This window comes from Triturus cristatus, chromosome 4_1 (assembly GCF_964204655.1).
Source record: "Triturus cristatus chromosome 4_1, aTriCri1.1, whole genome shotgun sequence".
NCBI classification, from domain to species: Eukaryota; Metazoa; Chordata; class Amphibia; order Caudata; family Salamandridae; genus Triturus; species Triturus cristatus.
This window is the reverse complement of record NC_140585.1, coordinates 426,123,382-426,138,290: the sequence shown is the minus strand read 5'-3', so window position 1 is coordinate 426,138,290 and position 14,909 is coordinate 426,123,382. Positions and strand designations below refer to the sequence as shown.

General features: G+C 44.1%; 1 protein-coding gene across 2 annotated transcripts in view; it reads right to left on the bottom strand.

Annotated features, from left to right (window-relative positions):
* Positions 1-527: 527 nt before the first annotated feature.
* LOC146855070 (L-lactate dehydrogenase B chain-like) overlaps positions 528-14,909 on the bottom strand; it is a 31,828-nt gene continuing 17,446 nt past the window's right edge. For both annotated transcript variants that reach the window (XM_085652558.1, XM_085652557.1), the window contains exons 4-8: positions 7,735-7,908; positions 7,440-7,613; positions 2,071-2,188; positions 1,053-1,176; positions 528-805 (exon numbers count right to left, since the gene is read on the bottom strand). In XM_085652558.1, coding sequence (XP_085508684.1) covers positions 638-805; positions 1,053-1,176; positions 2,071-2,188; positions 7,440-7,613; positions 7,735-7,908 — 758 coding nt within the window. In that variant the 3' untranslated portion in view covers positions 528-637. The remainder of the gene's footprint in view (positions 806-1,052; positions 1,177-2,070; positions 2,189-7,439; positions 7,614-7,734; positions 7,909-14,909) is intronic.

Below are 14,909 nucleotides of genomic sequence, written 5' to 3'. Positions count from 1 at the left end.
CAAATACCAGTACGGACCATGAATTAAAGCTTTTCGAATAGGCTATTGGTATTCCCCTAAATCTCAGCCAAACCTGCATTACTGAAGCTTTTGTCTCTGTAAAACAGAGAGCTTCAAGGCTCTATGTATCGCCTTTAGGGCCGTACACAATTTAGGCCCAAACTTCCGCAAAGACCGGCTCAGATGGTACCAGCCAGAGCAATCGCTGTTCTAGGACTGCTACGAAAGGAGTCTCTCTCCCCCCCAAAGTTTAGGCTTTATGCTTGGGGTGGACAAAGTGGAGACCCCTACTGCAAAACTTTGGAACTCCCTCCCCTGCACATCAAGTCACACCGACCGATTGACATTTAGAAAGGCTCGTGAAGCTTGGTTCACCCTTTAACAGGTAGCCTCTCCTCATCCTTGCAGCATCTAGATGCCTCTGGGTAATTGTCGCGCTATACAAAAATAACACTCCAGCACCAAACACAAACCAAGGTAAGGATTTCCTTTGCGAGACCGACAGCAAAGAAGCACAAGCACCTCTATTCCAGTCAAACATTTAAAGTTTTATTTAACTGAGCACATTTACTGCTACAAAGATAGTGTTCATCCTAACATGTGCCCCAAATGCCCACGTCAAGCTGAGATGCAGCATTTACAGGTCCTTCAGATCTTTCTGGATGCACCAGAGTGTGTCTGCACTCTTCTTCAGCTGAGCCTTCTCATCGTCCTTGAGCGGGATGTTGATGACATTGGTGAGCCCGTTGGCATTGAGGACACAAGGAAGGCTCAAGAACACTTCATTTTCTATGCCATACATGCCCTGGAAAAGATCAGTAAGCGTTAGTGTGAAACATGTACATGCATAAACATTTTATTCAGAAGTCGATACAGCATCCGAGAAAGACATATTCAAAGTAGAAATTAGACAAGTCACCATGAAGCAGGCAGGTGAAACATCTCTAGACATTTACGATGTTTGGCGTCAAATTTAAAAAGGTTACAATCCAGTTGCAGTAACTGTAGGACTTAATTAGTAACATTGAGCGCGTTCCCCATGACGAGCTTACCTTAACCATAGTGGACACTGGATGAACTCTGCTTAGATTCTTTACAATGCTCTCGATCACATCAGCAACACTAAAACCAATGGCCCAGTTGGTGTATCCCTTCAGCTTGATCACTTCGTAAGCACTGTAAAGTCACAAGAGCACAAGTTAATAATGAAAGTTTCACACATTGTATAGAAGGTCTGTCGATTGCCGATATTCCAGCCAAATCTGATATTTGGGGAACTTATCACAATAGGTGGCTACAAGTTGGGACGGTCTACCAAGTGGAATGTGATGAACTGCATCAACCGGACAAATAACCCAAGGCGGACGTGTTTATGAGTTCACACCTCAAGTGATGCACTGGAAACGAGTCCCATGTACCAAAATGGCCGGGGGGGGGGGGGGGGGTCGCACCAAGTCCTACACAGCTTTGTGTGTGCTGAGGGATTAGCAGAAGGAGGGGAGGTGGTGGTGTGAACACCTCGGAGTCAAAGGCTTCCTGGGAAGAGAATCTATTACGCACCGGCCTCTAGGCGGGACTTCACCTTCAAACTCATAGTACAATGTTTGTACAAGGAGGGGTTGGGTATTTGCAAATGAGGCTTCAGATATCTCTGGTCAGTTTACATACATGAGGTAGTACAAAAGAGGATATAAACTAGCAATCCATTTTAGTCAAGTAGTATCTGTTTAAACAGACATGGTTCTCACAGACTAAGGGAACCAAGACAAAATGATAACAGCAATCCCCACAGCCAAGAGATCTCACGATCATCAACTTACTCTGTGGACGGGGAGCATGTGACAATGTTGGCCAAGATACTATGTGACTACCAGGAGGCCCACCAAAGGGGACTCCAGTAATCTTAGGTGCTCATAAAGTATCATGGAAGGTGCCCCCACACAGCAGAGTTAAGCTTTATTGGTTAAGCCATGCAATCCAAAAGGTTTATGGTCATTAACATGCCCTCTTCTACAGATCCCGTCATAAGACAAGTATAGTTCATAGCATTGTAAGCCATTTGTTCCATACCTGTCAACCACTTGCTTGTGAACCTCCTTCCAGGTCTCGGAGTCTTTGTCGGTGCCAAAGTCTGGATTCAGTGACTGAAGGGGAACACCAGCAACATTAACTCCACTCCAAACCGGCACTAAAAACAGAAAGCAACCCCTCGGAATTAGAGCAGAAAGTGACATTTTCAGTTCTTGCTTCAAGGTGTTGGCAGATTAGGGTTCGTGGTTCAACTGCCAGCTCAAGCAGTTACCAGGGTGAACACCTGCAGTGGTCTTTCAAGGTGCAGGACTGGCACTTATGGTAGTATGTCAAACATGTGCATGGAAACCCGGGAAAGCAAACAGACAGCATCGGAAATGGCTGCGAAACTTTACACGCTGCAATAGGACAACCACAGCTTGAATACTACAGACAGTATAAAAAATAAAAATCACAAACCCTGTTTAATGAGGAGTTATCCATTCACATCAGTGTTCCTATTGCAGAGTTAACTTCAGGAATACAGATGTGCGAACAGCCCCGATTGAAGAGTATTTTCCTTTGGCATTAGAAAGACCACTGCTGCTAAATATGATGAAGCACGAGGCTCTACATCTCAGGTTAGACTACCCCACTTAGTGTACTCCCTACTCCCCTCTACCCCCCCCCCCCCCCCAACTCACTTGGCACCTTTTAGTCTCTGCACTCCCAGGACCTCTACGAACTCATACTTGTGCAGCCTCTCATTCCAGTCTCTGGTTAGCAGGGGTCTACATCTTAAACAAAAGCTACTTTTGATTGATAAACAGTCCCAGCTACTAAAGACGGACAACTGATGCAGTGGTAACCACAAACTATCACAATAGTGACCATGTTACACGATTCCTACCAGTGATCACCCAGATGTGTATCCCAATATATTCAGAATAACGAACACCCTGTCACGGTGGTAAATATATGTAGGCAAGTATAGAATTGCTGTTCTAAACTTGACATCTATGTACCTTGAAGTGTATATTAGTCAAAATAAAGAGAGTTGATGTGAATAATGTAGCTACAAGTATGATATACACATATATATTATATACACACACACACACACACACATACCATTATGGTAGTCAATCTTTGAGGCAATACATTGGCTGGAGGATATTTAAAATTCGTTATTTTAGTACACCAGCATTTTCTGAAATACATATGTCCGAAATTAGCCCCTTATATTTGGTGCACCCAATACACTCCCCGACACCAGGAATGGCTTCTAGGAGAGACGACATACATAAACCCTCAAACATTTAAAGAAATGCACATACACCTCTCCCACTTAAAACCCTGTTTCTACCGTCAGTCCAGCCTTTGCTCCTCTTATTAGTATTGACAATGTATGGTTCTCGCACAAGTCTACAGTCTAGCAGACCCAACTCTAGTGTCCTCAGTCTACCTATTGCTGTCATTTCTGGCCCAGTTTTCACACCGATTGATAGTGGGGACTGAAGTGAACATTCTACATACAATTTGGTTAAATTGTACATTAAGAAAAGTGGTCACATTGCATGTACTGCAGGCTGTCCGTGTGCGCACGCACATGTCACCATGCCATTGATTTAGCTCTGGTCACTCCAAGGATACAGCGATGGTCCCAGGTTGCTTGTTTCTGGTCCAGCGAGAGCTAGCTTGGCAGTTCAGGCTGGACTGTTTCCATGAGAAGCAGGGTCAAGACTGATTGGCATATGGCTATGTCCAAACTGTACACACTGGCAGCCACCAGCTAGACCAAGTAAACTTAACAAGTAGAGTTATGGTTTTAGAGTGTCCTGAGGTGGAGGGGCAATAAAATTGGATCCAGAAGCACATTTACTCACACGTGCATGTGGCAGGTTAGAGGAGGCCAAAGAGGTCAAGGGAAATGTTCTAGCCTGGAAGCAGTTTGTGGGCACGATGCCCCAGGCTTCAAGGCATTAAAGAGTCATCCTCTATTGCCCCTTTCCCGCCAGAAAAATTTGAAATGCTGAACTCTCAACTCCATTGCTCCCACTTGGTGGCAATTGGAGACATCAGTTACTGAGCAGAACAATCAGGCAGAAAACATCCAGGTTGGCATTAAACGTGTAGAACTCAAAAGTTTGCCATTGCCAGCCCATATACTGGGCCAAGTCTAGTCCAGCAGTATGGACTTTGTCCTAGGTCAGATAGTTTAATCATCAGGTTTCAGATATTAGCAAATTGCTAGTTACCTTCCAGACATTGAATCTTATGTCGCCTGTAGAACAAAAGCCATCTTAATGAATGCGAAATGGTCTTAAAACCATATTTAAATCTCAAAATCTGGTGAAGCAGCTTTAGTGTAAAACAAGCATATTTTTCCAAAATGATTAATGCATCTCACAAATACCTTCTCCATAAAGAACTCCAATACAAAGAAAAAACCCTCATCCGACTACTAAACAAATCATTTGAGATTTTGAAGACCAGATTAGCCAAATCAGAATTTTTAATCTGCATGCATTTTGCTTCAGCAATAGTGCCAAATGCTGTAAAGTCTCTGCTAGAAACTGTCAATTCAGAATTTAATTTTGGTCCTTTGCTACGGTCAAGTCAGGGTCACTTGAAAACTGCCTGGCAGCTATTTAGGCAAATATTGTGCATTTGACCGAACGTTCAATTCCTCCTTTGTGGATTTTTCTGCAGAGGCTTATACTCTGGAACCTTTTAATTGCGATTGGAGTGGAATACAACTGGATGTGCTTAAAGTGATCACTGATGACCCGGCTTGTCCAACACTTTACTGGCTTAACCCTAGCTTTCTTTTATTGACAGCCTAGCAGCAAGGAACCTCTTGTGGGCGTACACTTACCAAAATATTTTAACAGAACATATCTTGCAAGGGACAGTGGCCCTGCCACACAGTTTAGCTTTGTAAAATGACTCCATGCCTACTAACAAAGTTGTCAAATCCATGCCAACTGAAGTCACCATAGCCTCTTGATTTTCCATGTGCCTATTAAAGGTTGTATTGCTCTGAAATGGGACTCCCAAACATGTGCATCCACTAAGAGTAATTTCCTAGTACTTCAGCCAAATCTTCACCAAAAATTCTTTAAAATTCTTACGTTTATAATCAAAGCTCAAAACTAAGTAGCAGCTGATCCTTTCTGGTGTACATCTATTAATACAATATCGTCAGCAAACAATGGCAGACAAGGAATGACAGCCTAGACCAGGGGCCATATAGCCTAGACCAGTGCTTATGGAAAAAGCATTGGGAGAAGGGTAAACAGTCAACTAGTGTAAATGAATTGGACAATTGTGAGATCTGCAATTGTTCGGATGGAATTTATCACATAAATAGAATTTGTAATCAAACAGTTTATTTCAGGATTATCTTTTAATAGATACAGTGTACCCTGGTATCGCCATTGTTCCTATGTGTATGTACTAGGTCTATATCACGCTAATGGCCATGTTTGCAAGATTTAGCTCCAATTGTCTTACTTCTGTATCATGCAAACAAAACTTTAGGAGAAAGGAGCTTCATCCTGTATGAACCAACAAGTTTCACTGATGGATGCCAAGTGTGGTGTGTATGTAGCCTTTCCAATTACTTAAAATAGTTACAATTAGCTGCACCCCAAATATGTGAAGATTAACAGGTTACAGTAAAAACAGGATAACCCACAAGTGACAAACTGCTAACACTGTAAAAATCGTACATGTTTAATAGTAAATGTAACTATTTACTGTATTCTTTAAAAAAAAACTCCATGTTTAGAAATTTAGGACGCTTAGACTCACTAAACAGGTTGCACAAATAAGTCATAATACATACAACAGGAGTCTCACCTTGATAGGGTCCCTCATTCTAAATTAGACTAGTAGCCACAACTACATCTTCGCTAAAATAGTTAAATGAGCAGGTCCCTGTCAAATGAAGCTACACAGATAAGTGAGCCCAATGAAGTAAGCCATCCTAGCATAAGAGAACACCCATCGTCCTTATGGAAAAACAGCATTTAAGGGAGAAAAGCATGGGGCAGGTACGCATCCCCGCTTAAGACTATTAAAGTGATTTTCGGAATATATTCCTTCTTGGGCCAGTCAAGACTTCGAGGTGTTTCTATGAAAGGCAATAAGCAACTTCAGGAGTCCAAAGAGGCGACTTGGTCTACTACTGAGTCACTTGATAAGTTGCTAAAAGCACAATCCTATGAGGCACCCATTTATGTATCAGCACCAGGACATGACGCCTCCTTGATCAATTGGCACAATCCGGTTTTAGTCCCCTTGCTCCTACAAGTGTTGTAATACACAGACGTTCTCTTATGGCCATTCATTAGCACAGTCGAGTGGCATCTACCAGCCTATTTTCTTGGCCCTTTCATATAAAACTGAAGAAACTCCGTGGATTGGGGGTTGGGGGGATTGCCAAATTGGTAATTTGGCCTAGAGCATCTTCGCCCAGTCGAGACTCAGGACTCTGGCCCCGAGAAGCTTTGCACTTCTGTATCACACGGTTTATAAACAGACATTACAACAGGATGACCCAGCACTGATTAGTCTGGACCAGTTCAGAAAAGCACTTCACTGCGCCTCCGGCCCAGCCGCCAGAGTGACGCATGCTTTTTATTTAGCGTGGAGATTGCCTGCTTACATAGCTCACCAAAACATCCATTTGACAATTATTGTAAATGGAGGACAGGAAAATGGTGAAACCTGTGTTGTACTTAACATACTTGAGTAAGCAGTAATTTGTAAAAATGGGAAGTTCAAGCCAGGAGTAATCCTTATAAAAGGGTCATTCCCTACTGGGTCAATGTTAAGCCAATCCTAATTGGATTGTTCCACAAAATGGTATTTGCCTCATGACTTTACACTCCCACAAGACTAAAGCACCACTGAATAATTTCATAGATCAATTTATTGGCATGGTTGTTACTTACATTAGTAAGTCATATTTCTACAGTTACTAAATTTAAATTTGCTCACAGCTGACTAAGTAATCGAATGCCTGCTCAACTGGGTTGGATCCAGGTTGAATATACACCTCAGAACTGCAATTTAATATTGCCTGATTTATATCCCCTACCCTTCTGAATGGGTAGAGGTTATCAGCACCTCAAGAAATAGGTTACGTCTTAATGTGAATTGTACCTGAACTAGGCTCCCTCTGCCTTCCTACGCAGAGATACAGGAATGGTGCACCAGAGAAATGAAAGGTTTGCCAAAAGCTGTTCCATGGTCACAAGTATGTGCACCCTCTTTTGCCAGCAAAGGTACACAGGATGGTGGTAATCAGTATCCGTCTCTTCTGAAGTCTGTTAAATAGCTAGGCCAAACAGCCAAGCTACAAATTATGGGGCATGCTGCAGGGCCATACAGTTTCCAGAAACAAATGTAAAGGGACTTACCACTGGTGTCTCCATGCTCTCCCAAAACGTAGCCATGGCAGCTGGAAGGGTGGACCCCAAGCTTCTCAGCCATAAGGTAACGGAAACGAGCAGAATCTAGATTGCATCCACTTCCAATCACACGATGTTTAGGGAGCCCACTCAGTTTCCAGGTCACGTATGTGAGCACATCCACTAACAAACCAAAATAAAGTATACATTTGCTTAGGTCTAAAAATAATGTTTAAGGTTTCTAAACTCAACCCGCTCAACTACCCCAATCCCACCCATCCCACATCAAATCATTTTAGCCCACCTGGATTGGAAACCACAAGGATGATGCAGTTAGGGCTGTACTTCACAACCTGCGGAATGACGTTTTTGAAGACATTGACGTTCCTTTGGACTAAATTGAGGCGACTCTCCCCTTCTTGCTGGCGGACTCCACCAGTAATGACCACAATCCTGGAGTTTGCAGAGACTGCATAATCTGCACAGAAAATGTAGAATCACCAGATTAGTGGCACCATTAACAAAGACACTTCCATAAGGGTGGGGGCGGGGGGGAGGGAACAAAGTGTAGATTAACAAGACCTGAACGGAGTTGTGGAACTTAAATGACTGATGTTTAACTGTTTGAAAACCAGGACACTTGAAGAAATTGGTTCTACTCCTAGCATAAAGATAAATACCTACAATTCAGCTCCCAATTTACAATCCGATTTTGAAGACCTTCAATTGCCATCAATGTTGGCTCAATTTCTAAGTAGAAACATCAGCTGTATGAAATTGGGTTGCTGGTGGAGTTGTAAAACTCTACTCTAGCATCAAGCACAATCCTTAGAGTGAAGTCCCAAGCAAACACCAAGTTAACCAGTGCTCATCCCTCTGGTAGCTTGGCACAGAGCAGATGGGCTTAACTTGGAGGCAATGTGTGAATGGTTTGTGCAGCAATCCCAACAGCAATAAAGTGCAACACCACACAAAATCCTACAACGGTTTCAAGAGGGTAAAAAGTTATTTTAGACCAAAAGACAAGGTTCTACAGAACTGGAGATTTGCAATTTCAAAGATTGAAGTAAAAAGGCCAAAAAGCACCAGACTGTTAACTGGTTGTGCTAGACTAGAACAAAGTCACAAAGTCACAGCTGACCATGATGGAGCATGGGCCAGCTAATGACAGGCCATCTGAACAAAAGTGCCAAAAACCTGGATGCAGAGCAATGAGAAGCAACATGAAGAGGATGCATTGAGCAGCAAAGGTGATGCCCTTGCATGGCCATGTGTTGCACAGCTCTGGATTTGAGGAACTGATAGGCGATGTGAGATACTAGTGGGGAGATTTGTTGTGCAGTGGTTCAGAGGCAGAGTTTGAGGTGGTGTGTGTGTTCGGCAAGCACTACAGCTGGGCTTGCATACCACCTACATGCCCACTTCCAAGATGTCCAGGACTCACCACTGGTGGAGTCCAAGACTTACCGCTGGCACAGGATAGGTGCTGGGTTCAAGGTTGGAGCTTGTTCTGTCCCTGAGGCTCTGATCAGGAGGCCAGTCAACTAGCCCTTGGAGTCTGGTGGTCCTGGGTCCAAGATGCAGGTCAGGGGGGTAGAACAGCAGAGCAGTCCTGAGTCCTCCACATGTGCAGATGTGTACTGAAGAGCTGGGCATGAAAGTTCAATTTTATATTGTGTGCCTAATTTGAAGTAGGAGAATGTTCTGGAGGCAAACCATTACAGGAAGCCTCCCTATTACAGGAAGCAAAGTTGCTGACAAAAATCAGTGAGAAGAGGATAAAACCCTATGAACTTGCATCTGGAGCTCCATGCACAGGCAAGTCATACCTTCCATAAACCTTTCAAAGCTAGGTGTGATGCCTTGGACAGGTTTTTCCTGCTTACAGGCATGAACTCTGAAACATCTAAATTGAGGCTACAGATAAGAGTATGTAAAATGCGGCAAAATGCGGCAAGTGGCGACGCTAGACGTTTAAGGTGGGTATTTGTCTGGCAGAGTGAGTTCAAGTGATGCTTTAGTATCCTACGAGGCCAAGAGTAGATTCTATATAAATGTGACACTTAGCAAAACTATAATCCATTGCATCCAACTATGCAGTCCTGAAGTCAAACAATGTTCGGGCCCCCACTTAGTCTAGAAGTGCATCCCTGTCTTCAGGTGTATGCCCGCCCTCTATCAAACGCGGTTTTTAGAGGGCGAGGACTGGCAGATGATGAAGCATGACACCTGGTGGTGTGTGATGCCAGTCAATTTTTGTGATTTGCCCCCACCAAATTGGGCATCTCTTAAGACACAACTAGGGACGGTCCTTTCGGTGGTTCATAGCTTTGGTTGGAGGCTGACTGTTCTCTAGTGCCCTAACGCCTCTAGTTCCCTGCCCGGGCCAGACCCTGGGTGTAACTGTGGTTCTTTGCTTTGTACAGCCTCTTGGCTGTGGGAACATTAACTAGGGCCTACTCCACAACTGTGGAGTCTTTCGAGGACTGTATTGGATAAAAGCCAAACGTCCCATATACTATAATTACATTGGAAGTCCGTGGTGTAGCCACAATCCACCTCCTTAATAATGGAGACGGAAGTCATGTTTGACGAAGACACCTTTACAGAAATACTGAGAACCCCCCTCACTACTGGCAGAAACAGTAGTAGCATGCACCGTAAAAAACTGATGAATGGGAAGCTCTAACAACCAAGAAGAAAGAACAGATAAGAACAGCTCTTCATGGAGCTTTTATGACAGAATACCTGAGGAAGAACACCGCTCCCAGGGGCCTGATAGTCACCAACGAACCCAGACTCTCTGAACAATAAAGAATTCAGGATCAACTGGTCCGGTATAGCCTGGAAATGTACCAAGGACTGGCTGGCGCTCATTATTAACACGGCAAGACAACTGGCGGATGCCCTTCTTGTTGAGATCCAGCAGAGCGAGAGTCGACTTAAAACAACTATTGATATCAAAATCTTTAAGAAAAAATTAGACGATATCAATAACGACCATCAAGAATACCGGAAATTCCTCACCCAGTCAAAGATTACCAAACTTCAAAAGGATGTCTTGAAATTCAATAGGGATACAGTCTACCCCTATACGACTGATGAGTACTACGACAAGGCTCCAGAACCCCAACCTACAAGGAGACAGCAGCAACGCCCCCGTCCAACTCCCCTGAACTGGACTTTCAGTTCAGGAGAGGAGCGCAGTACATCAGAAAGCGGCGAAGAAGACAATGGAGGTACTACCAACCAAGGTCAACAACAAAGACCGCACCATAACCAACAGATGTACGCCCCTCCAATGAATCGGTATGGATTTTGGCAGCAACCACCGTTCTATCCGCCGAACTTTGGCTATTATCCCGGCCCACAACCTTTTTATCCAGGGGCAGGGGACGAGGCAGAGGAAAACAGAAACAATGGAGAGGACCAAGAGTAGACTGGGAGGAAACCGCGGAAGACCAACTAGGCGCAGTAACAAGGAGCAGGGGCAAAGGCACCACAGCCTCAATGAGCAAACAGACACGAACATAGTGAACCTGAGTAATTACCAACTATCAGGACCTGAACAATCAGTACTACAGAAAGGTTTAGGCTTTGTACCCACTCCCCAAAATGATCTATTTACCCTACATACCGAAATGGCACATTTTTTTGGGAAAATCAGACTCAGGGCCTTCTTTGGAGACTCTGAAATAAACAAACCGAAGGACGATGGACATACTGATCTAAGAAATAAATCTACCTTTTGCCCACCTATACAATCCATTCCATGCCAGGTTCTGGCTTTTGAACAGGCAGTATTGGCAGAAATTGAAAAGATAGATTTTCACAATCTAAAAAGGCTTCCAAAACCTAACCCGGGAAGAAAAAATCCGCGATGTCAAATCTCAAAACCAACAGAGACATCACGATTAAACCAGCGGATAAAGGTGGGGCCACAGTGATCCTGGACACAAACGCATACGATCAAGAGTGCCTGAGACTATTAGCCGATGCAACCAGCTATGAGGTTTATCAGACGGACCCTACTGGACGCCTAATAACCAAAATAAAGTCCATCGTGGTAGAAGCCACCGCCAACAACTGGATTACACAACATGAAGCAGACTTCCTCATTAATGAGAACCCTAGGATGCCCAGGTTCTATACCCTGCCGAAGATACATAAAAACAGGGTCCCACCACCAGGAAGACCCATAGTCTCAGGGATCGGTTCCATATTAGAACCCCTATCCCAGTTCTGTGACTGGTTCCTGACACCTATTGTCCAAAATTCAAGAACTTACCTACGGGACACCAAGGATGTTCTCTGTCTCCTACGTGATATGCCTATCAATCATATGGAAGACACCCTGGTCACCATGGATATTGAAGCGCTATATACCAGTATACCACAGGAGCGCACTTTACAAGTGGTAGAGCAAATAATTCTAAACCAAGATTGGAACTATGTCACACCACAACACTTCATAATGGAATGCGCAGAACTGGCACTATGTGAGAACTTTTTGGAATTCAAGGACGTGATATACCACCAGATCAAAGGTACTTCAATGGGGAGCACATTCGCTCCCAGTCTGGCATGCCTCTACGTACACCAATTTGAGGAGGACCATATTTTTAAGGAAACCAACCCCTACCTTGATCAAATCAAAATGTGGAAGAGTTACATCGACGATGTTCTGATCGTCTGGAGGGGTACCAATGAAGAAGCACAATCATTCGTGGAATGGGTAAACGGCATTGATCCACATTTGAGATACACACATACCATCGACAAAGAAAGAGCAATATTCCTGGACCTTGAAGTCAACCTATCTTCAGAAGGCCTACGCACAAGAGTTCACAACAAAGCAACCGACAAACAGCCTTCTGCTTTTTGAAAGCTTCCATCCCAAAGCCCTAAGACAAAACCTCCCGGTAGGGCAATTTCTGCGCATCCGCAGAAATTGTTCAGAAATTTTTAGACTTTCATGAACAAGCAGACACCCTAGAAATGAAACTAAGAGCAAGAAATTACCCCAAAAAATTGGTCAAGAATGCCAAAAAAAAAAAAAAGCTCGAAACAACCAGGCAGCTCTTTTAGAAAATATGCCAAAGGAGCCGGCGAACCGGATGGTGTGTGTCACCACCTTTACCCCAGCGTCCAACAAAATTCAGAACATTATTCAAAAGAAATGGCGCATATTAAACACCAGCGACAAAGTCTGGACCCAACCCCTATTTGCGTACAAACGCAGTAGGAACATCAAGGATGAACTAGTCCATACAAAACCACCAGCCGCTACAGATGACAACCAACTGACACTATGGGGCCACCAACGACCAACTGGACATTACCCCTGTGGCGATTGCGTATCATGCCAATTCACGGCCACCACAAAAGAAGTGGACATAGGTACTGAGCGGCCATGGACTCAAAAGAACTTCTCTAACTGCAACACAGAAAATGTAGTGTACCTACTCAAATGCCCTTGCCAACTCATGTATGTTGGCATGACTACTAGGCGTGTAAAGATCAGAATTAGTGAGCACCGGAGCACTATCAGAAGGAAGAAAGATAACACCAAATTAACAAAACACTTCCTTGAGAAAGAACACTCTGATAAAGATCTAAGATGGACGGTACTGGAAGTAGTACAGAAGCGCAATGGCTGCCTCTCACATGTCTTACATGTTAGAGAACAGCGTTGGGTGTTTCGCCTTGGGACATGGAAAAACGGATTGAACGAGGATATCCCATGGCTACAAATGAAGTAACTTCCCTTAGCGCTCACTAAAACATACACTTAACAGTACCCATTATAAAGACAAAAACACAAAACAGACACAGTAATACATGTGAATAGAGCTACACGCAGTTTCCCTTACTCCCTAAAACTAGAATCATCTTGATCAGCAATCATGCGGTAGCTGTAAAATCAACTTGTGCACTAATTGTAGGTTTAACCACACCGCCACCCTGACTGTAAACAATCTGGGTTTGCTTCCTTTCTTCTGTGTAAATACTCGTAACTGCTCCCGTCATGAAATACTCATGAGCAGGGCACATGTTCCCCATATTTCTATATAACTTGTCTACACACGTTAAATATCTCCAGAAACTATGGCAGGCGCTCATTGAACCACAGCTGGTCCCGCCCCACCCCAGGCAATCATCTGAGGTAATGACGGGACACAGGAAGCGGCGTGTCATAGAGCAGCGCCATGTGCTGACACACCCCAACGAGGGTCAGGCAACGTGCAGTCCTTTCTGCATGCTTCGCTCAGGACACAGGAAATGCAGCATCACTGTGCGCCACGCTCACCTGAAACCCATATCGCATGCCACGACCCCACCCAACAGTATAAAAACTTGCTGCGCACTACACTTAATGTCACCGGGGAGGAGGCTGGACGCATGCAGCACTAGGTTTTCTAGCGGGGAGTACGCCTTGAACTGCAAGTCATTGTTCTGATTTCTTCTTCCAACAGGTTGAAACTATAGTAGACCAAGCACGCCCTGACGGTTTTTTCTGCTAACTAATTCAGTATCTTTGATATACCTTCCCAACCAGTCTGGTTTTTAACCCTTTTGTCTTCCATCCTTTATCGTCTCCCACCAGAATGTGGCCACAAGGATTTCCCCCCTACCCCTCCCATGGGGCAAATAGGTTTCCAATAGGGTAAGACTTCTATATTTGTTTCACATGAATGTCAGAGTGAACACAGATGCCTGACACTCATACATTTTTCACCTTTTCACTTTAGGAGAGAGCAGTAAGTATGGAGCGTGACTGACACATCAAGGTCTACCGAATGACAACCATTTTGAGTATTTTAGGTTTGTCTCACCCCCGCTCTCTTACAGGTTTCTCTAAACAGGTGGCAGCTGGCTATAGGCCTACGCCCCCAATGGTAAGATTAAAGCCCAATATTTAAGGTCCTGACGAATGCCACGTACCCAAGTGGACAATACAGGCAGAAACATGTTGACCCCCTATTAACAATCACTGATTCACAGCGGCGACGGGATGATAAGGTCCCCACTCACCGCACTTATATATTTTAATCCCACATAGTAACCCCATAGAATAAAAATTGTTCAGGTATACTATGATGGTTCTTAAATTCACTCACTCCTTTTTTTGTTTGGGCCCCCACTTAGTCTAGAAGTGCATCCCTGTCTTCAGGTGTATGCCCGCCCTCTATCAAACACGGTTTTTAGAGGGAGAGGACTGGCAGATGATGAAGCATGACACCTGGTGGTGTGTGATGCCAGTCCGTCAATTTTTGTGATTTTCCCCCACTAAATTGGGCATCTCTTAAGACAACTAGGGACGGTCCTTTCTGTGGTTCAAAACAGTGGGGCGACACGCCACACTTAGTTGTACTGCATGAACAGCCAAACAAGAGACCACCAGTCTCACTGAAAAGGAACGTCGCTTTGTTAACTACAAAACCCGTTTACCATGCCAGTGTTGGACTTCTGTATTAG